Here is a 21,153-nt window from a genome sequence, read left to right on the forward strand (position 1 = left end):
TCAAGCTATGTCTTTAGGTATTCAGGCAACATGAGATCTCAGCAGAAGACTCTGCAAGTCAGTCTCCTGATGGTTAGTCAGGAGAAATATTTTGTTGTTTAACATTTTTGTTGCTCCAAGCTCCAATTTATTTGAGTGCTAAATCCTCTACTTAACTTTTAACATATGCTTTCACTCCATTATCTTCAATGTCAAATGACTGAAGTTAAAGGTAAGTATGCTCTTAAATGCCGTGTTGAACTGAGGTCTTAAATATTGCATAATGGTGCTCTTCCAAAGACAGAGAGATCAATTCCCTAAAAAAAAAAATCCTTCCACTTGTACACTGAAAAAAAAAAAAAGAAAAAAAAACCAAGAGGGATCCAGATCAAGTGAAGACTGACTTGAAGAGAGCGTCTGGTCAAATGGAAATAACTGCTGGAAGTTGCATGTGGAATTTTGGGAGCTTCATTCCAGATTCACCAACACCAGAAAATGCAGAAGATGTGGTTAAAGTACTCAGGGTGCAGTTAAGGATCTGCCATTCTTTCCTCCCAAGAGATATTCATGCAGACAATAACCAGGACATGTTGCTGTTAGATGTAGGATACTTATTTTCCTGCTTCACTTACCCAGTAGTAGCCCATGGCCTGAAATGTTATAGAAAACATTATTGTCCACATTAAGGTCTGAGATCCCAGTCAGACGGAGTCCTTGGCTGAAGGAGTCCAAAATACAACAGCCACGTATGTAAGAGTCTGGAAAGAAAGGAGTGCTGTGAGCAAAAGGCACACGGCGTCTTGAAGGCTGAGAGTTTTACATGAGCTCCTCATCCCTTGATGCTGTGCAATTAATCCTTTTGGCTCCCACAAGACTGCACAGTTGCATTTGCCCATCTGTACCCACCTGTCAGACCTTTCCCACCAGGCAGGCGTTGCTGAGATGGCCAGGGTAAGGAAGAGGTGCCCTGAGCACAGCAATGGGTTAATGGAGGTGGTCCACTGTTGTGAGGAAGGAGGAGGAGATCCAGTGAAAGGATAAGGTAGGATCCCAAGAGTGGCATATGTTATGAGCTCAGGCAGTTGGGTGACTGAAGTGGGACTGAAGGAGAGGAAGAAAATTTTAGAAGGGCAGGGAGGACAGGGAAGTATCTTGTACACCTTGTCTAGCCAGGCGTGGTGACCTGCCCACTGACTCCAGCACCACGGCTGGTGCTGCCTTCTGCCACCAGGAAGCCTAGAGCCTCCTGTAGTGATGAAGATGGCATAGGGAAGGCACCAGTGCGGATTACTTGGAAGGGAAAGTCCCACCTAGTACCTTTAAAATATTTTTCGAATCACCTAGCTTGCTCCCATAACCACCAGTCTTCAGAACCCTCGTTGCCACTTCCACAGAGAAAAATTTTGCACTTGCCAGTGACAAAGTCAAAAGAACTTAATATGTTTCCTAACTTTCAGGTGGAATAATTAAATTTTGGCCTATGCTACCAAGCAGCCCTGAGCCACCTCTGGGCTCCTTCATGGTATATTAGTGCTTTCACTACCAGACCTAGAAATAGCACAACAACTCAGAGGTGAGGCATGAAAATTGAGATATTATTTTAGGAAGAAGCTGTCCAGAGACATAAAGGAAGCAGCTCAAAGCACTGCATCAAGTTTCACTTGGGCTTAGGCTACATGCAAAGTTTTCTCACTTATCATAGAATCACGGAATCACAGAATGGTTTGGGTTGGAAGGGACCTTCAAGATCATCCAGTTCCAACCCCCTGCCATGGGCAGGGACACCTCCCACTTTTACCAATGCAATTTGTCAACTGACCTCAGAACTGAGGAGGCTCTTCAGAACATCTACCCCAACTTGGTAGAAAAAGGTGGACATCTGAGATCATTCAGATCCACCTTCAGTGCAGCCATCTCACCTGCCATCTGTGTGTTGCCAACCACAGTCAGGGCGCTGCGGTGCCACCGAAATGCTTGGCCCACATGGCGGAATTGGACCCCTTCCACCTGGAGCCGGCTCACATCTCCCCAGAAGGCCTCCACAACCATGACAGCCCCCAGGTCCCGAGATCCCAGCTGCCTCTCACTTCGCTTGTACAGACACCTGGAGCCACCTAGAATACAACACGGTGGGAGCTGTCAGTGTTATTTCTCCATCGTGACCACGGGACATGCAGAATGCCCTAAGTAATATCGTGAGACCCACCACACTGACTCAGCAAGACCCCATCTCCGGCAGCGATCTTCAACATGGGACCAAAGACAAATAGCCACAGGCAAGCGTATTTGATATTCCCTCTAAGTACTCTCACGGTTTCTTCCCTAAAAGTCCGGACTTTTTTAGAGGAACAGATATTAAAACCAGCAGGAAGCCGTGGTAGTTTTATGCCTTGGAAAGCTCCTTGTGTTCAATTTTAAATAAACCTATGAAGAGGTAGATGGATTTGACATTGATTTACCTTGGGTGAAGTTCTTGAAAAGGGGATTGGGCACGGATGTACTGAACTAACCTGAAATGAGAACATTTTGAAATTTCTTTAAAACTCTTGCTCTCCCGACTGTCCCTGCAGATGGGTGAGGAACTGTTACAACCTACAGTCTGAAGATAAGGAAAGTAAATCTTAGGGATGGGGAAGGAATCGACATTCCTGCAAGGCATCTGTCCATGGGTCTAGGTTTAGGATATTTTGGTACAAGGGCATTCAGACTATGAACGTGCAACTTGCGCTTGTTCAGTGGAGGTCTAGAGGGGATTTAAAACTCCAGCACTGCCTGCTTATGCTCAGTAATACTCACTTTTTCTTTTAAAGAAGGTAAATTAACCACAAAAAAACACTGCCCACACACCTTCTGGTGACTCCTCTGAAAAAATCCTCCTATCTTTCAACTCAAATAAAAACCTCAAACGGTTAGCACATTTCAGAGACTATATTTATGAGTTTCACAGAAAATGGACCATAAATCCATGAGTAATATAAGCAGTTGGCTGCTGGATATCAAATGAATTCTTGTGTCACAGTCTGAAAGCCCAAGGCATTTTATTTTTAAAGGAAACCTTACAACTAGGTTGCCAGATTACCTAACTCTCCTCGAATTATAATCACTGTGCCTGATTCTGCTTCCTCCTCAGCTGGTGTAAATCAGGAAGCCATCTGTCAAACTTTAAGGTGTTTCATACAGGTAAAACTAAAGGAGAACTGAGATACCTAACATTGTTTCACCAGTTTTACAATATGCTACAAGAAACCATCACCTGTTATTTTTTCTTGGTATCCCTAAACACTAAACAACATCTCAATATTTTTACCCTAAAGAGCACAAACAGCATTGAGCTGGGTTTTTTTTCCTTCTTCTTAAAGTGACTAAATAGTAAACACAATTAAAAATTTAATATATTATGTACACTGAAACATGTTTTCAGAAGACACTTTCTTTTCTGCACCCTCAGGCTCAGACAAAACTAAAGGGTCTTTCCCAAGATGGCTTGAAACAACAATGTGAAAATAATACATCTGAGATATTACAAAGAAATGCGATTCAGCTCCTGAGACTTCACACTTCAATGTCAAACAATGTTTGGAAAGATAAACTTGCTTTCCCGCCACCGACATGTCTCAAAGTTATCCTACCAAGAAATATTTCCAATAAACAGTGATATCACAATGAGATTTTAATGGAAGAATTTTCCTCCTCAGCGTGTTTCTCTGTGAAAAGACCTCCTCACCTCTTGAACCACCTGCTTTTGCACACTGTCTGAGGTGTGACATCCTCTCCATGGTGACATTTCCCTCAACAACAACCCTCCTGCTGATCAGTGCCACCGCAGCACCCAAAGGCAGGCTTTGGCCATTCACCCATTCCTCTCTGACATTGTGGGCGTACCTAGCGAACGACACAAACAAGGTACAAAAACGATGGCAAGAATGATGTTTATCCTTAGCTTATGACTCCAACTGCCCAAATTCAGAGCTGGTTTCAGTCCTGTGTCACCATGGACAGAGGCATATCCAATGAGTCTGCATACATGGGCTAGATATATTTTTCCTTGGCAGATGTTTATTTTCATCTTTTTGTCTCTTAAGCTCACAAATTTCCCTTAGATTATATAAGTCTACACCAAAATATTTCAGTCTTTGAATTCATCTTCCCAAAACACATTTTGGTGAAAAACATCATTACTCTCTTCCTCAAGCCCCAAATATTTCTGAAAATGACACCATTGATCTTCCTGAACATTGGAGTTGGTTGCCTCCCAAATAGTTAACGCTTCAACACTGGGGCTCCAAGAGATGACAATAAGGAGTACAGTTTGTCCAAGACTAAGCAAAAGGCTCACTGAAAACACAGAAGCAGTATTTCCAAACTGAATTAATTCATTTTGAGTGTGTTGCTAATCACCTTAAGTATATCAGTCCAGAAGGGAGGCTTTCTTTCTCTTTTTTTTTTTTTTTTCAGAACTCAGATACTTTTGGGGAAGAAAATACACTTTCTCAAGAATTTAACTATGCAGGAAAATTCTTTTTCAACTCTCTGCTGAGGCCACTGGACTGTACTGGCCATCAGTGTTCTCTGCTTCAAAGATTTTCCAAGTTCATGGTTATGATACAGAATTTAGACATAGTCAGAAACATTTGGTATTGAACATCCTCTAGCTTTAGGGGGAGTGAGGAACTGAAATATCTCTGACTAACTTTGTTAAAGGAATTTATAAAGTTGTTATATCCCACAGCAAACTGCAAATCCTCACCTTGACCAAATTTTCCCCTGGTTTAGCTCTCTGCTATAGAAACCCCTGTGGCCTTTGAAAGGATACCTGAGCGGTGATTTAAGGTATAGCTCTGTGTTGTTCACAGACTCAATAACAGCCAGTTCTTCTTGCTCCTCTGCATCTCCAAGGCCTGCCCTTCCCACCACGATTTCATCACCAGCTTGCCAGTCAACAGGTTCCTTGAGCACTAATCTTGTGTCGTTAGCATGAGCTGATAATTTCAAGTGTGTGAAAGCTACTTTGGGCATCCAGCCTGAAAAAAAAAAAAAAAAAAAAGAAAAAAAGAAAAAAATTTAAAAGCAAGTCAATCAACACCAAAAAAAAAAAACCACGAGCAGAGTGCTCAGAAAACACTGATTCACTTGGATCATCCCACAATCATTCATTTCTTTGTGATGCTGTGTAAGAGGGACAGGATTAATGCTACAAAAGAGGATTCGGTCACATCTGCTTGGATCAGAAATGCAGCACTTTCTGAACACCTTCATTTCATATCTTTTGTCTTTATTGGTCCCAAAAATCTGAAAAAAAACACACTGGAAAGAAGTTTGCTCAACAGACAGTGGGACCTGGGTTCCGTTTCATTCCCCCAAATTGACTTCCTTGTGTCTTAAGCATCTTATATAACCAACAGAGAAAAGTGGTCTCTGCAAGGACCATAATCCTTCTCTGAGCACAAAAAGCACTTTCAATTGTCAAATTCTGCAGTTAAGTGTCCAAAATGACATGCAGTGAATCTAGACCTACAGGTAATTGCATTCACGACAAAATATGCTTCTCTTAGACACATTCCAGTGACTTATGCAAAAACAAATATTACCACTTTCAAAAACTTTTAAGAGTGACCAAATATTGCTCAACTAGAAACACGAGGTCATTTTGATGCTGTCTCCAGTGGAGGATCCAAAATGAGGGACCATTTTTTGAAATCTTGGTTTAAGTGGTTTACCTGGTCATGCAACACAATAAATCGTCTGCAAAATTCAACACAAGACTAAAATGACTAACGTGCAACCTGCTTGCTTTCAAACAGATGACAAAAAAAACCAAAAAAAAACGCTGATGGTCCTTTCTTCCACTTGCCAAGTATGGTGGAGACTGGACATCTGATTGGGTCAACAGAAGATTATGTGACGATGGAAACAGGATTCTACAGATACCTAGAAATGTGTCTCAGGCTGTTTCCAAAGCTAGGAATACTCTGCAGGTAAAAAGCCTCCCCCATGGGTGGTGTTTCTCAAGAAGTCTCCCTCAGTTGTGGCTACGTAGAGGAGAACAAAACCTGGAGGTCCCAAGGAAGTGTATGGCAACACCTAACACAAGAATTGTTACATTTCTCTTTTTAAATAAAGGTTTTTGGTTGTTGAAAAGGGAATTCTCACCTACAAAAAATATTTTGTCATTTTTATCAAATCTACGTCAATGTATTATTTTAAAATATCCTTTATAGGGTATGTTAAAAACTCCCTCATTTTTTTTCCACATAATTTTCCTTTTAAAATTAAGAAAAGTAAAAAACATTAAAATTCCAAAAATTTTTTTTAAGAAGAAAATATTTCATGTGAAAAGAATTTCCTTCAGCCTTTTTCATCCAAGAGTGGAAGCAACATCACATCCTATTTTAAATGTTGTAGCTTTGAGGACTTTTTCCCAGAAAACTTGAATCTCAGAAGACACTGCTGAAACATATTCTTGTTGAGCTCTTAGTCTGGCTAAACCTGAAAACATATTTTCAACTTTAATGTCCAGTTGAGTTGAAGGTGACTTAACACCCCTATGAATGGTGATGGCTTGCAGCAGTGTCGGCACAACTTCAAGATGGACCTTCTGCACCAACAACCTTAGCTCACCACTGCAAGGTAACAGGAAGGTTGCAACTCAGCTCCTCCTCCATGGACATACTACCAAGCCTGTGTGCAGCAAGCCCCAGCAATAAAACATCTTGCCATTTCACCCGCCTTCACTTCATGAAGTTTGCTTCAACTCCTGACATTTTTTTTCCCTTGAAGGCTTTGGAACAGATTGGTCCAGTGAGATGCAACAAACTGAACACCATCAGGGGAGAACGTGTGCCCCACACACTCACCTTTGGTATATTTTTCCTTCCCTTCTTTGTAATAGATCATAATTCACCTTTAGCCCACAGCAAGTTACTGTCCTCCCTGGTTGTACTATAGAAAAGTAATAACACCAGAAATCACCGAGGGTAGAGGCTGCATCCAGTAAATCATTTTCAAATTATTTTAAGCAAGCTTCTCTCTCTCCATTTCTTGTTTCACTTTCTTGTTGCTTATACTCTAGTGTCCCAGTTCTTTCCTTAATGAAGACGGAAATAAGGAGTAGAACCTTCAAGTCAATTAATTCCCAGCAGAATGAGAGAAGGAAGAATCCAGACTTTATCCTGCAGTTCATCTAAGCACCTGCTCTGTGTGGCAATGAGTTGATGAGCACCTGAACCTAGCTGAGATTCTTCTGGTTTATTATCTCATCTTTTATCTTAAATTAGAATTGGGATTTCTCAACTTAGAGCTAAGCAAATCTCCCAGATATCCTTCACTTAATGTGTTTTGGTTCATGTCATGGTAGTGTTTCAGGGTGCATCAAATGGATTTCCTTCAGATGTAACTAATGCAGATGCTGCAATCCAGTAGGACATATAATACACTTCAGACACTAATGGAACTGGACTAGAATGACTCTATAGTAGCCCTGAAAACACATACAGTGTGAACCCTGCATCCTCAATATCTACATCATTCATTCTACAGATTTACTTCTATTGGACCACACTGTTTTCTAATGTAGACATAGCCAAAGCCCACCTTGTACCATTCGTGAGCACAGACAAGGATTTCCCCTCAAAACAGCCTTATCTGGCTCAAAACAATCCTCTTGATATCAGCCTACATGCATTCTTTTACTAGCAGCAATCTCATCACCTTTATTCATTTACCTTCTTTCATTGAGTGAACATCATGAATTTTTAGGACTCGCATAAAAGCAAACGACTGAGAGCAGCCATCTGCATGTTGAGCAGCATACAATTTTTCTCCAGCTCTGGACATTTTTTTTTTTTTATAGTCCTTATTTGTGTGCATGTGTTAGTGTATGTGTTTGAGTGCATCTGTGGCCAGACACACAAGTGACTCCCATGGTGTACATCTGTCACACACATACTACAGCAACACTGCTGGGCAACGACTCTTGTCCTTAAGAGTTGCAAACCACCGCTCTGCATTCAAAATACATTCTGATGGAGATGGCTTATTTCAGACTTTTTTTCCACTTCCAAGCTCTAAAACAAAAGTTTGTAAGGAAAATCTTCTCAAGTTTTATTTTCTTCTAAAAGAAGAGTATTCAAGGTATCCAGACATCCCCTTCTTTTTTTTTCTTCCTTTTTTGTTTTTCCTTTTTCTTTTTTAATGTCTTACTGTGCTCTCCCAGCCTCCCTCTCTGTCTCCCATTCCAGAGTTTAACTTTTTCCTGATTATTTATGTGGGGTGGGCTATTTCTTTGCATGTAAGATCTACTTGCATTTTCCAATATTTTTTGTATATTTTTGTTAGGAAAAACAAAATAAAACAAAAACACAAAACATTTTATCAGATTCCTCTTTCCTTGCTTCCCATTTATTTTCCCACCTAAAACACCCCCCCACACGCACACCCAGGTCAGATTCTCCTTTACACTAAGCAGCACCAGTGATGCACAGGGTTTGGTCCTTTATATTAACACTCAGGTAAATGAACAGCCAAACAGATGGCAGACAGCAAAATGAAATTGTTCCTGCTTCTTGCAGAAGTTTCCATGCCTCTGTTGGGCTGACTGGACAGGATACACCACTTTTCCTACACCCAGCTTTTAAATGGGGAGGTGAAATGTGCTGATGAACATCTCAGGAGGGAATGATCTCCAACTGGGAGTCAACCTTCGTTCCCCAGAGGTCTTCTTCAGCTTCTCTGCTTTCAAAGAACCAATGGACTCTCTGCAAAGATCATTTCAGATGAAACACGTAGGATTCATAAAATAAATTTCAGTGATTGGGACTGGGCTGTGCAACAGGTAAATAAGTGACTTGTTTGAGAGTAGAAGGTTTAAAAGACCAACAGCTGCAATATATTTCAATTATTTCTTCCTGAAAAAAAAGTATTATAAGCAGAAACACTCAAAAGTGCTGAAAAATAGATGAATCTGTATAACTCCTTAATTATTGAACTCATTTTTAGTAATTAACTATGCTCAGATTTTAAAAGTAAAACATCTTGAGATCTGAAGCAGAAGTGCTTTCATGTTAAAGGGACAGGACAGAGCCTTTAGACTCAAAAGGCTATTGCAGGCAAAGCAAGAGTTGAACATTTTGTTAAATCTCTCAACAGAAACACCCTTAAATACTGAGTGGGGCAGAACTAGGTTATTAAATGGCAACCTAGAAATTCAGGGGATTTGTAAGCAAATTCCAAAGTGAATCAATCAAAAAACGTAGCATAGGGGACTTCTTGGCACCAAGACCCTTGTTCATGCTTCCTCTGGGAAGCAGGATGTGGAGATGCAGTCTCATACAGACCTGGTAAAATTCTGGTGTGTACAGTGCCACTCTCTTCTATGTCAAGTAGAGAAGAAGAAAAATACTATAAATTTAATATCTGACCCCCCCTGCCACAAAATATTTTTTAAATCTGTGTAGGATGCTGTATGACTTCATCAACTGATTTCAACTAGTCCTCAGTAGTTCAACCAGAGACAAGAATTTGGCCTTTAGAGCAATGTCTCAGAATCACATGAAAACTCAGCAAGGTATGGCAAGGCATACTCACCTCCAAGGTTACAAAACAGTCCGTCTATGGTAAGCAAAGTGTGGATTGTACTGGGTGTTGGAGATTTAGATAAATTAGGTCGTTATTTACAATCCTCTGATCACAAAAGACATGAATATCATTTCCTCTTCCAAGCATACATTGGGTGACTCAATGGGTGTTGAAAATTTAAACTGGGTGTTGGGTAGCTATCTCTGATCACCCAGGTTTGAAAGCAGAAGCTGCTACAATTGGAAACACTGGAATAGAAGGGTTTGAAAAAAAAATGACTACAGAGCAGGGAGAGGCATCTGTAAGCTAATTATTAGGAGACAAGTCCTATAGTCAATGGGAAAAATAGGCTCCTAGGGAGCTGACACACTCTGGGTCATCTTCTGGGGGAGTTTCTCTGTCCCACCACAGCACAGGAGAGTTGTCTCCTAATTCAGGCAAGGTGATGGTCCCAAAGTGACTCAGACACCCTTCAGTGGCCAAGGAGCCTTGGAAACTCCAGCTGTCCCGACTAACGGTTGCCCCCACAAAGCTCCAAGTTTCCTTGGGTCTGGACACACAGGTCTGTGGTCCCCTGACCACTGATTCCCTCCTCTTGTTAATAACCCTGAGCACATGCCCAGACTTTTTGCCAGCCTCTTGGCACCCCAGAGCAGAGGGAGAGACAAAAAAGCAGTGGTACTGATCTCATTCTGCTCCAGATCCACTTTTCACCTTAAACCTACGGGATGCTCCAGAACGAAGAATTTAGGTGACTAGATGACACATCGCTTAGGTGGAAAAAAGAACCTCCTGACTTTTTGGAGCACACATTGTCACCTAACTTTAGATATCCAGGGAACCTCCTAACCAAGCTTGTTTAAATGTTTTAAACAATCTTCCTGTTCTGGCACGGGACAGCTTTGAACCTTTCTCTGACTCAGGATCCTGCTACAATTTCTCTTCACTCCTATTTACCGCAAATTAATTAACTCAGGTTACCAACACACAGTTTGTTTGTAGTGTTGACAAACCATAAAGCTCTTTTACACCTTTTGACAGTTTATTGGCGCTTTAAAGTTAAGGTAATGAGATCCCTTTACACCACAAAAGGAATTTACAACTGCAAGGCTCAGACACGCAATCTATTTACCATGACTATACAAGTTATACTGCAGATAGGCTGTCAATCTGCTGCAGCTACACTGTAAATCTTTAGTGTAAATGAGAATAAAACCTTTCAATTCCCATGAACAAAGTGAAAAGAAACATGTAGTTTACATCCCCCCCCCCAAAAAAAAAATAAAAAATTTGCAAGAGACAAAGCTAAAAATGTAATTCAAGGGATTATAGCTATGATAAAAAAGGGAAAAAAAACCACAACCATATATTCTCCAGTAATAAAACACAACACAATTCACGGCAGCATTTCAGATGTCAGACTGCCTAAGGAATCCAGCTTCTTCTCACTGCCATAATCCCTTACTGTTCTCTTTTTCTTATCCAAATTGCACTGCCTGTTCAGCTTGGCCATTCCTAAAATTTCCAAATGTCAGTGATAAATGACAATACATCCATTGGAAACGGGTGCTTCAGAAGATGGATTTTTTAAAAAAAAAAAAATATTTTTAGATCCAGAGCAGAGACTTTTTTGCTGCTGCTGTTTCAGTTAATAAAATGAAAAAAAAAAAAAAAAAGTATAAAATTCCTTAAATGAAAAATAATAGAAAATCTTTTCCAGAAAGCCCTCTTAGTCAGGATACACACAGCTGTGCTGCTACAGCTCTCTGTGCTCAAATGGACCTTAAAATCCCAGATCCTTAATTAAGGTCCTGGAGAAACTTTTTCATGAACTTGGATTTGATGAAGACTTTTTAAAAAATTGTCCCAGCTACCTCAGCTCTTACAACAACTAGTCCAGTCCTTGGCCATAAATCAGAAAGAGTCTCGTCTGGACTTGAAGATTTCCAGCTTACACTTTCTCTCTGTTAATTCCAGTCCTAGGTATAGTCCCTAAGCTTTTGCACAATGTTCCTAGCTTGTTTTGCAATAGTGGGGGTCTGGGTGGTTTTTTTCCCTGCTAGGCGTGTTAGAAAGACTGGGATGTCTCTGCTCTGAGAGTGGGAGATGTCTTTCCAGCCCCACACAGCCCCGCAGGACAAACTGGTGTGTGTGGGCAGCTCCCGGGGAGATGCAGACAGCTTTCCTGCTACTTCCTGCCTGCCAGTAGAGAAAGCTTTTCATTCGTGCCCCGAAGTTAAATAGGAGGTACTTTCTAATTTACAGCTGCTCTTTAACCCTTAGGACACCCCAGAGCTGCTCAGCTTTTTGATGGCTGCAGAGGCAACCTCCCTGCTGGGTGCTCATGCTCACACTGGGCATTTTCACAGGATCCCAGAATGGTTTGGGTTGGAAGGGACCTTAAAAGATCATCGAGTTCCAACCCCCTGCCATGGGCAGGGACACCTCCCACCAGCCCAGGTTGCCCAAAGCCTCATCCAGCCTGGCCTTGAACCCCTCCAGGGATGGGGCATCCACAGCTTCTCTGGGCAACCTGGGCCACTGCCTCACCACCCTCAGGAAAATATTTCTTCCCAATATTTCATCTAAATCTCCTCTCTTTCACCTTAAAACTATTCCCCCTTGTTCTATCACTACACTCCCTGATATGAGGACATGTAAAATTTTCCAACATATTTTCTGTCCAAGCACTGTGAATGCACAGAGATAACTCACAGCTCAGCTTTTTAACACTGACTTTGAATCTGCTTGGCAACCCACTCATCCAAGGCCCAATGTAGACACAGCCTCAGCATCTCTCTGGCTCCTTCCTCCTCTCATGTAAAATAGGGGTGAGGTTTCCCCATTATAAGTGGGTTCTGGAGGTTGAAATACAAGTCTATGGCTAGCCAGCTGTGATTTCACTCCAAATTCAAATGAGACCAAACCTTCAGCATCTTCCACAGAATAACATTTCCACAAAACCAAAATTTTTGGAACTATTACACTTTTTATTTTTTCTTTGTACTAATGTCACTTTGCTGGTTTAGGTGTTTTTATTTGTATTCTGTAAGAATATTGCATTGCACTAGTGTAGAAATGTTGACAGGAAACATATAAAATATTAGAAATAATACTGTGAAAGTCCAGATGAAAGCAAAATGATAGAATTACACACTTTTTTCCTTCTCCCAGTGGGGGTTGGGGGGGGGGGGAAAAAAAAAAAAAAAGAAAAAAAAAAGAAAAAATAAGAAAAGAAAACCTGACATAATTTGAATGAGAGGACAAAAGTGAATCATTTTGATTTTCTCCAGTAGGAAATATCCTTGAAAGTGACCTAGTCCTAAAAAAAAATGAATGTTTGCCTTTCATGAAACTACAGCTTTCACCTTAAAGCAGTTCCACCTAAATATTTTAGAACAGCACCCTCAAAAAAGCAAGGAATATCCTACTGAGAATGGGAAGAGCTATGTGATCAAACAGGAAAATCTCATTGTTTCTCTTTCTTGACACATTATACCAATGAAAAAGTGCTGACCCCGTGCATAAATGAAAATATTTCAAAACAGTTCCTTTAACAAGAAGTTACCTATTCATTTTCCTGAGTTACATCAATCCAGAAAGGAAGGGGAAAGATTTTCCCAGCTCCTCTGCATAAACCAGTGAGCCTGACCCAAAGCCCATGCTCCACACCTGAAAACAGCTCACAACCAAAGGTGACAGGCAGGAAAACCTCTTTCAACTGAGAGTAGGAACAAACTGCTTCAAATGCAGCCACCAACTACCGCTCCATCCCATCCTGAGCCCGTGGGAGTGGGTACGCAGGGAGGTACGACTATTTAAATGATCAGCTCGCTACATCCCTGGCACACGGTGGAAAAGAATTAAACACACGGGAAAAGTGACGATGAGCCCAGCCGGAGGGTCCCTGCCTGGCCCAGCCTGCAGCCCTGTGAAAACCCAGATCTGGGTGCAGGCTTCTCAGTTTTCCAAACTTTGCGGGCTTTCTCCCATCTGGGGTGGAAATCTGCTCTGATTTGTTCTTGGTTGCTTCCCTTCCTCCAGCCAATCTCCCAGGTGCAGCTGGGGTCAGAATTAGAAGGGATATTTCAATGTTATATTCAAAGGTTTCAACCCACAAAAACTCTCCACAATTGTAGTAACCCAAAGATTTCATCAAGAAACACAAGCTAATATATTAACTGTAATCTATATGTGTTATTCTATATATATATATAAGCACCCATCTCTCCCTCCCCTTTACATCACACTTTCCTCATTAAGATCAGCACCAAACCACAGAGCTACTGATTTAAGTTTAAATCAAAGATGATAGATGCATTTCTATCAGAAAGAAGGACAAGCTATGAAAGGCACAGCGGCTTTCCCTGAACCCAGCTCTCTGTTGTTGGGTTTTTTTTCCTCCTCCATCTGCTAGGTCTTTAAAATCTAATGGTCATATATTTGTGAATAAGAAAGTGAAGGAACAAGTCATTGTACATTAGTTACTCCATGGGAAGTGCCTAAGTGCAGTTTTTTACCCCCAGTGAACGCAAGGGGATTCAAGGCAGCTCAGCCTTCTGTTCGAGAGCCATCTGCTTTAAAGTATCACGTTAAAGTCAAGGTCTCGAAAGGAAAAATGCTGTCACAGAAGGCAAAACAACCTTCTGCAACCACCACACAGAAAAACTAGCATCTAAGGAAAACCAATCTATGGAAGCAACCCCAAAAAGGGAAGAAGCATCTGAACTCACAGTGCAATAGGGGTGTGCAAATCAACGGCTTCAGTCAGTGGAAAATAACACGTACTGAATGGACAAATATTTCAGTAAGGTAAAAAAGCACATCTTATCTCTAGCAGATCTCTGCACCCTATCTTGAATCCCCCTGCTACAGATTATTTTTTCTTTTTTTTTTTTTCTTTTTTTTTTTTTCCCTCTGGGAAGCTTTTCTTTTTAATATGTGACTAAAGCAGAACAAATTCTCTCGTGTTGTCTACGATCGCTTAATCTCAAACTCAACACAGATACAGAACACTGCTTAATGGAGGAAAAGCAAGAAGCATTTGATTAAATGTTTGATCTCTTGAGGAACGCACAGGCTCTGTAGAGCACAGTGCACAGCTCGTAAATATTTTGTGTTTTATTATTGATTAAAAGTAATTAAAATTAATAATTGGTTCGACTGATAAAAAATACTTTTTTACCTGAGCTAACCCTGAAAATGGATGAGATTGTTTCCATTGCAGGGAAGTCTGGGACAGAAGCACAGAATTGCCTTTGGAATGTCATCTTCCACAGCCAGCACCCATTGCAAATGCAGGGATGTTCTTTGCAGAGGGACTATCCATGACTTCGGAGGACTGAAATGATCACTGACAATTCTCTTTTAATTTTACTGATTATAAATAGGTATGGTATTAAATCCAAACTCTCTGGACATCTTTTTTTTCTTTAACATGCAGCTTTCACAGTCTGGACTAAGTGAATGTAGTGAAATCTGAAGTATAGCATCTTCCATCTAGTTGGAGAAGTATAGGTTATTAGTCAGCATGCGGGGATTTCGGCTCATATGTTCATGCCCCGTATCATCACAGCATTGGCACTGACAAAGTTTCAGCTAAATACACCGTAAAAGTGCTGGTTTTCTCTTAGGAAGAGGCACAGTCTGTTTTGAGGGGACACAATGGAACAATGACCTCATCTACCCAGGGCTGCTAAAAAATGGAACAGAATGGAAAAAGTCTTTAAAATTTTTCCATCTATGGTAATAAGAGTGTTGGGACCACGAAATCAGACTGTCACAGAGAGGGTAGGCATCCTTGGCTACTGATGCAGCACCTCCACTTGTGCTGCCTCTATACCCGGACCCTGCCATCCGCTCAGCATCTGCTGATGTCTCCAGTCCAGTTTCCCTGGAAGGACACAAAGGCACAAAAACAACCAAGGCCACCATGCTAAACTTCTCTCCTGAAGCTTGTCAGGAGAGTTTCTCGGGGAATAAAGTGCGAATGGAGCTGGAGACAGTGATAAATTTCCCTTCTGAACAATCAATAAAATTCTCTCAGCCCTGCTCAGGTCCCTACCGCGGACGCAAGGGCCATAATTACATTGTCAAAAAGTCGAGTTGCCCTGGCTGGCTGAAACCCCCTTTAAAACTGACGTGTGATTGACAGGCAGTTTATGGGTGGCACGCTCTGACTGGCAGGGGAGTTGGCTAAAGCCAAAGGCAACAGTGAAATTTCCCAGCCTGCTACAACCACCGGAGCAAAGGATTGCCAATCGCAAGGGAAAACGGTGGGAAACCCTTAGTCATATTAACATATCAAAGCGAGGAGCTGACAGCGCTTACTAAACAATCATCGGAACTCAACCATGGCTGCAGAGCATCCCCCAAACTTCCCAGTCTGAAAATGAAAAGAAATTAAAACACTTTCAGTCCTGTCTTTGCCAAGACAGCTAAGAATTTGGAAGCCTGCTTATTTAATGATTTTGATCTGAGATAACACATATATGCGTGGATATATATCTGTAGTTCACAAATATATATCGCTGAGCGTGTCAGACTCTTTCATATATATGAAAGAGGTTGTCACGCTCAGCGATTTGTTCTATACCACAGGCCAGGCTGGTACTAAATTGGAGACAGAACAGCATATTTCTGTTTCATACAAGCAATATGAACCCAGGAAAAGAACACACTCCTTTTGGTCTTATTTTTTAGCAGGCTTCTACTGCTTCGGTGCGAAATCGCCGATTACATGGTTTGAATGAACCTTAATTGCAGCCAGGCACCGGGACTGTATGTAGAGCAGAGCTCAAAAGTGACTTCATAGCTAGTCTGGATTTCTTGAATAAGAAATTGATAAGAATTCTTAAATAAGTATTGATAAAAAAATGAAACCAAGACATGTTTCTGCTGATGGGCCAAGCAACCCTTGGCTCTACGTGCCTCTGTCCAGGTAATGGTTGGGTTGTAGACCTCGCTTTCCTGGTATTCTTGGGCATGAAGGATTGCTGGGAATTATAGCATGGAATAAAATATATGAAATATCAGTGAGAAATCCATTGAGGTTACTGCCAGTGACACCTGGGTTTATTTCCCTCCATCATAGTGCCAAAGTAACATCATAAGAAGTCCTTCTACCCTGTTTGTCTCTCTAATTTCATAGGTTGTCTGTGAGGATGGAGTCAAGGTAGTGATGATACAGGCTCAGATGGGAAGTGAGAAGCAGCACGGGAGGCACAGCTGCAAGGAGATGCTACTGGTTTTTCCTGTATTGCTGGAAAACACAGCAGCACAAAGAAGACAGGGCTCTTGCTATAAAGCTCTGAGAATTCAAGGACAAAATCCTGACTTACAAGGGTGAAACTGAGAATAGAAGGATACGTTAAAGTAGCAGAAGAAGATACAGAAAGAGAAATAGTAAAAGCTCTAATTGGGCAAATTCAAATCAGACATTTAAATGATTTTCTTAAAAAAAGAAAAAAAAATAAAAACATGGATGATTAACCAAATTAATCCCCTGGAAGAAGCTTCTACAGAAAATGCTGGCTTCCATTTCCCTTGATGTCCTCAAAGACCAAGCCTTTCTGGAAGGTATGCTTTAATCTAATGAGAGTTACTGAACTCAAGGCTGGGATAACTGTGTGAAACAAAATGGCCAGTAATGGACAGTCAGTTCAGCTGTGATGATCTAACAGCACTTCTTCACAGAGTCCCTCTAGAAAATGGGGTAGAATCATAGAAACATAGGATGGTTTGGGTTGGAAAGGCCCTTAAAACCCATCGAGTTCCCCCCCCTGCCATGGGCAGGGACACCTCCCACCAGCCCAGGTTGCCCAAAGCCTCATCCAGCCTGGCCTTGAACCCCTCCCAGGATGGGGCATCCACACCTTCCCTGGGAACGCTCTGTCCTTCTGCAAAGCCAGTTTATTGACAGTATTAAAGCCATTTGCAAACACTAAATAATTTAGCCTTGCTGTGTCTTAACAAAATAGTCAAGAGTATCCAAAGTGGCTTTCAGCAGTAGAGCAGTCCACCTCTCTTGCCACTGCCGGGAGCACCTTCCACAGCCTGGGCTGATCTCTCCCAATTCCGAAAAGCATCTCTTCGCCAACTCATCTTCGAGAACCGACCTCGCCTGACCTTGCTCGGCTCCTGTGAATGGAGAGGATTACCGCACATCACTCCCCGCCTGTGCTCAGATCATACCCCTCGGTGCCTGACGTCATTTTTGACTGAGAGCCATCCATGTCAGTGATGCTCAGATAGCAATGTTGTTGCCTGTAGGCCAGCAGGGTGTAAGTTCAAGCCCTGCTGGAGGATATGAACACCTACCAAAATGAAGGTTGACACACAAGAACATAAGGAAGGGAGATGAGGCATTCAGATGTGTTGGCTTTTTTTTTTTTTTCTTCCTCTATGACACATACTGCCTTTAAAAACAGCCCATTAGTTAAGAGTTTGACATGTGTGCATTGCACCAATATTCTGATTCATGCTACGTTTGGACCTGAATTCCACATCTAATCTGCTGCACCAAGAAATGGCCATTTTTTACTTGTATTTCACAGCCTTCCAAAAAAAAAAAAACTTTGTATCTAAATTCTTCTACTCCACAACATCTGCAAAACTACATCCATTTGCTGTCCTTTTGGCCCCTTGTCTCTTCCACTTTGTAAGAACATACAGCTCTGGCACTGCAGGGCCTTCTTTGGGAGAAAAGACTAGTGGTTAGAGCAGAGGACCAAGCATCTAGGACTGAAATTCTTGGCATTTCTAGTTTCTCCCAATTCTAGACAGATGCACTGGTGTAGCATGGAAAGATGGAGGGGAATGGGAAAACACACTGCCAAGAGCTTCTGCTTTGAAGAGAGGTATCATCCCCTCTCCATCCGGCTCAGGCTGCTAACTGCAGCACACTTGGCATTGCCCTCACCATATGACCTACCTTGAAGACCATCTCCTGGAACACCCAAAGGCCACATCCTCTTTGGGGAGGAAATGTGCTGGTCATAATGGAGAGATGAGGGGAAAAGGACACCCATTTCTAGTAGGAGAGCAAACCTAGGTGATTCACAACAAAGATCTGAGGTCCAGTTTCCAAGGGACAGAGACTTTCATTTGTGGACAGACATGCACAAATTCAAACATTTTCTAGGCACCTAAACAACTGCCAGGGTTTCAGAACTACTTGATACCATCTATCATCTTGAGGTCCAGATTTTCAAAATTACTCACCGTCTAGTACGGGAGCTTTTATGGAGATACAGCACTGAGTTTTGATGCATAAGATACTGTAGAAGTAGGAATCTGATGGTGAATGCAAAGATATGAAGATTCAGCCCCAGAAACTGATTTTAACAAATCACAGAATCATAGAAATAAATACTTAACTGTAATTAGAAATCCAAGTTCATTAACAAAATTGTTGGGTTTGGCGCTTTTTTCTGACAACAAAAAATTTCTTTGTTTTGTTTTCTTTTATTCAATTGTGTTTTGCTTTTGAAGAGAAAAAAAAAAATGCACTCACCATGAATGGAAAGGGTCCCATTCCTCACTGTCAGGAACTTGACTCCATATGGAAATAATGGTGGAGAATGGAGGCTTCCGTAGAGATAGATGTGCGCTTTGTGACGGAAAGGGGCCTCAGGAGATCCCACCTGGAGCTCTCCTCCGTCAGATATCAGAATGTAATGAGCATGCAGTTCTACAGGTCCTGGGCCAGTGAACAAGAGTTTGCCACCTGGAGACAATGGAAGAGTAAAAGCAATCATCCATCTAATAGCCAGTCACCATCTCACAGTCAAAGGAGCTGTAAGAGATGGGCAAACATGGTTTTGCAATAAAATTACAAGAATAAAGGGAAGATATTGTTGCATTCTGCAAAATTTCCACCTTGCCCCGTGCTTCTCCCTATGGATTTATCAGCTCTTTGCAGACATTATTAATTCGGTCCATTTTTCAATTTTACCACAGACTGCCTTTCTAGACTTGAACAAAGCCATTCAGCCTGGGCAGACATCTAAATTTCTCCGATTCCAGTGCAGGGGAGTTGCTCAGAAAATCCCTTAACCTACTGACTATATGCTAAAAAGGGATATTACTACTTAATTTGTATGTCACTTTTCAGAGTACAAACTACTTGTGACAGGGACAGGGGAAAACACATTTGGAACATAAGAACTGGCAACTTGTTTGGATCAGTGGTTGATTTAATTCTGCATGCTCTTCCAGCTGCTGTTCAAAACCAGATGCTTCCAAATAAGAAACTTCTCCCTATTAACTGGATGATCTCCCCATCCCACAAAAACCGCATTTTAATCCCTAATTAGAGATTAGCTTCACCCCCAAACATCAGGTTTCATCTCCTTACCAACATTTTCCTTTTACCCTCTATTAGTATAACTGGATAAGTTTGGTCAATAATATAGATCTGATCCTTCAGATCTTTCTCATATTTAGTCTCACAGACTTCTTGAAGCAATGAATTCTGTGGTCTAAGTACACAGTGCAGGAAAAGGCATTTCCAGCCCTTGGTGTTGACTCAGTTTCTTCAGTTCTGTCAAATGCCTCCTTTGTTTTTGCCTGGTGTGAGCTGCCAATCCCAGTCTATCATCTCAGGATAGTTTACTCTCTTATCTCCTTTCACATTTTCTCTCCTATGAAGGACAGTATCGCTATTTTTACAGTATATTTGGACAGAGTGGACTCTCACATCTCATCATTCTGGATGTGGGATGTGCCTTCCTCATTCAAACGACATTTCCCAGGAGCTAGTAGGGGATACCTCAAAGCCTGGCAACCTCAGACCTCCTTACAGAGGGTCTATCACTCTCCCAACATTTTCCTTTACTTGAAGTAGCTAATAATTCTGCCATCTCATACCATGGCCAGCCTTCTACTGGTGTTAGCTGTTTTTAATGGTGACCTCTACACCTATAAAAAATTTGGCTTTCCTTCCCGACAAGGTATTACCAATCCTTAGCATGAAGGATAAGGGAGATCAGATCTCTGCTTTAGTTTCAATATTGAGACAAAAAAAAGAGCAGAGGAGTTTGAATCCAAAACTCAGATTAAAAACTACCTTGAGCATTGCTTGCCTGTTGATCAGGTCCTGCTGCTCTCAGTGATAAGGGAGATGCATAACCCTCGTGTGCCATTCCCACTCACTTGCACTCATTTCTGCTGAGCACATTCTGTTTATCCTCAGCTCCTTATTTATCCTTGCATTGAGGAGTTTTCACTGTTTCATTGATTTCTTAGTCTTATAACTTAATTCTAATTTCTTAGTCTTATAACAAAGATATTATTTGAATAAGGACTACCCATTAAATATTTTCTTTGGAGATTTCAGTAGATTCCAGATAAGTTTTTACAGAATATGCTTAATAGATGAAAGAAATAAATCTCATATTTTTTTGTTTATAATCACTGGGAACCATGGGATTGCTCCCACAAACACCAAGTCCCCTGTGTGTAGATTGTCTCCTTCCCTAGACATACTTTTCTATATACAAATATATTTTTGTTAAGCTTCCTATATAGTGTTTTTACAAATTATACTGAATACACTGTAATAAAATGGCACAAATTTCAGCTTGTTTCTTGCAAAACAAC

The 21,153-nt window shown here is 41.3% G+C and overlaps 1 protein-coding gene across 1 annotated transcript in view; it reads right to left on the minus strand.

The window, feature by feature from the left end:
* Window positions 1-611: 611 nt before the first annotated feature.
* PKHD1 (polycystic kidney and hepatic disease 1 (autosomal recessive)) overlaps window positions 612-21,153 on the minus strand; it is a gene marked incomplete at its 3' end in the record, with an annotated part of 111,663 nt that continues 91,121 nt past the window's right edge. Inside the window, exons 36-40 of the mRNA XM_010085546.1 lie at window positions 19,067-19,279; window positions 4,793-5,000; window positions 3,704-3,861; window positions 1,899-2,093; window positions 612-737 (exon numbers count right to left, since the gene is read on the minus strand). Of these exons, the coding sequence (XP_010083848.1) occupies window positions 612-737; window positions 1,899-2,093; window positions 3,704-3,861; window positions 4,793-5,000; window positions 19,067-19,279 (900 nt within the window). The remainder of the gene's footprint in view (window positions 738-1,898; window positions 2,094-3,703; window positions 3,862-4,792; window positions 5,001-19,066; window positions 19,280-21,153) is intronic.

The sequence above is a fragment of the Pterocles gutturalis genome, unplaced genomic scaffold, assembly GCF_000699245.1.
Source record: "Pterocles gutturalis isolate BGI_N339 unplaced genomic scaffold, ASM69924v1 scaffold6205, whole genome shotgun sequence".
NCBI lineage: Eukaryota > Metazoa > Chordata > Aves > Pterocliformes > Pteroclidae > Pterocles > Pterocles gutturalis.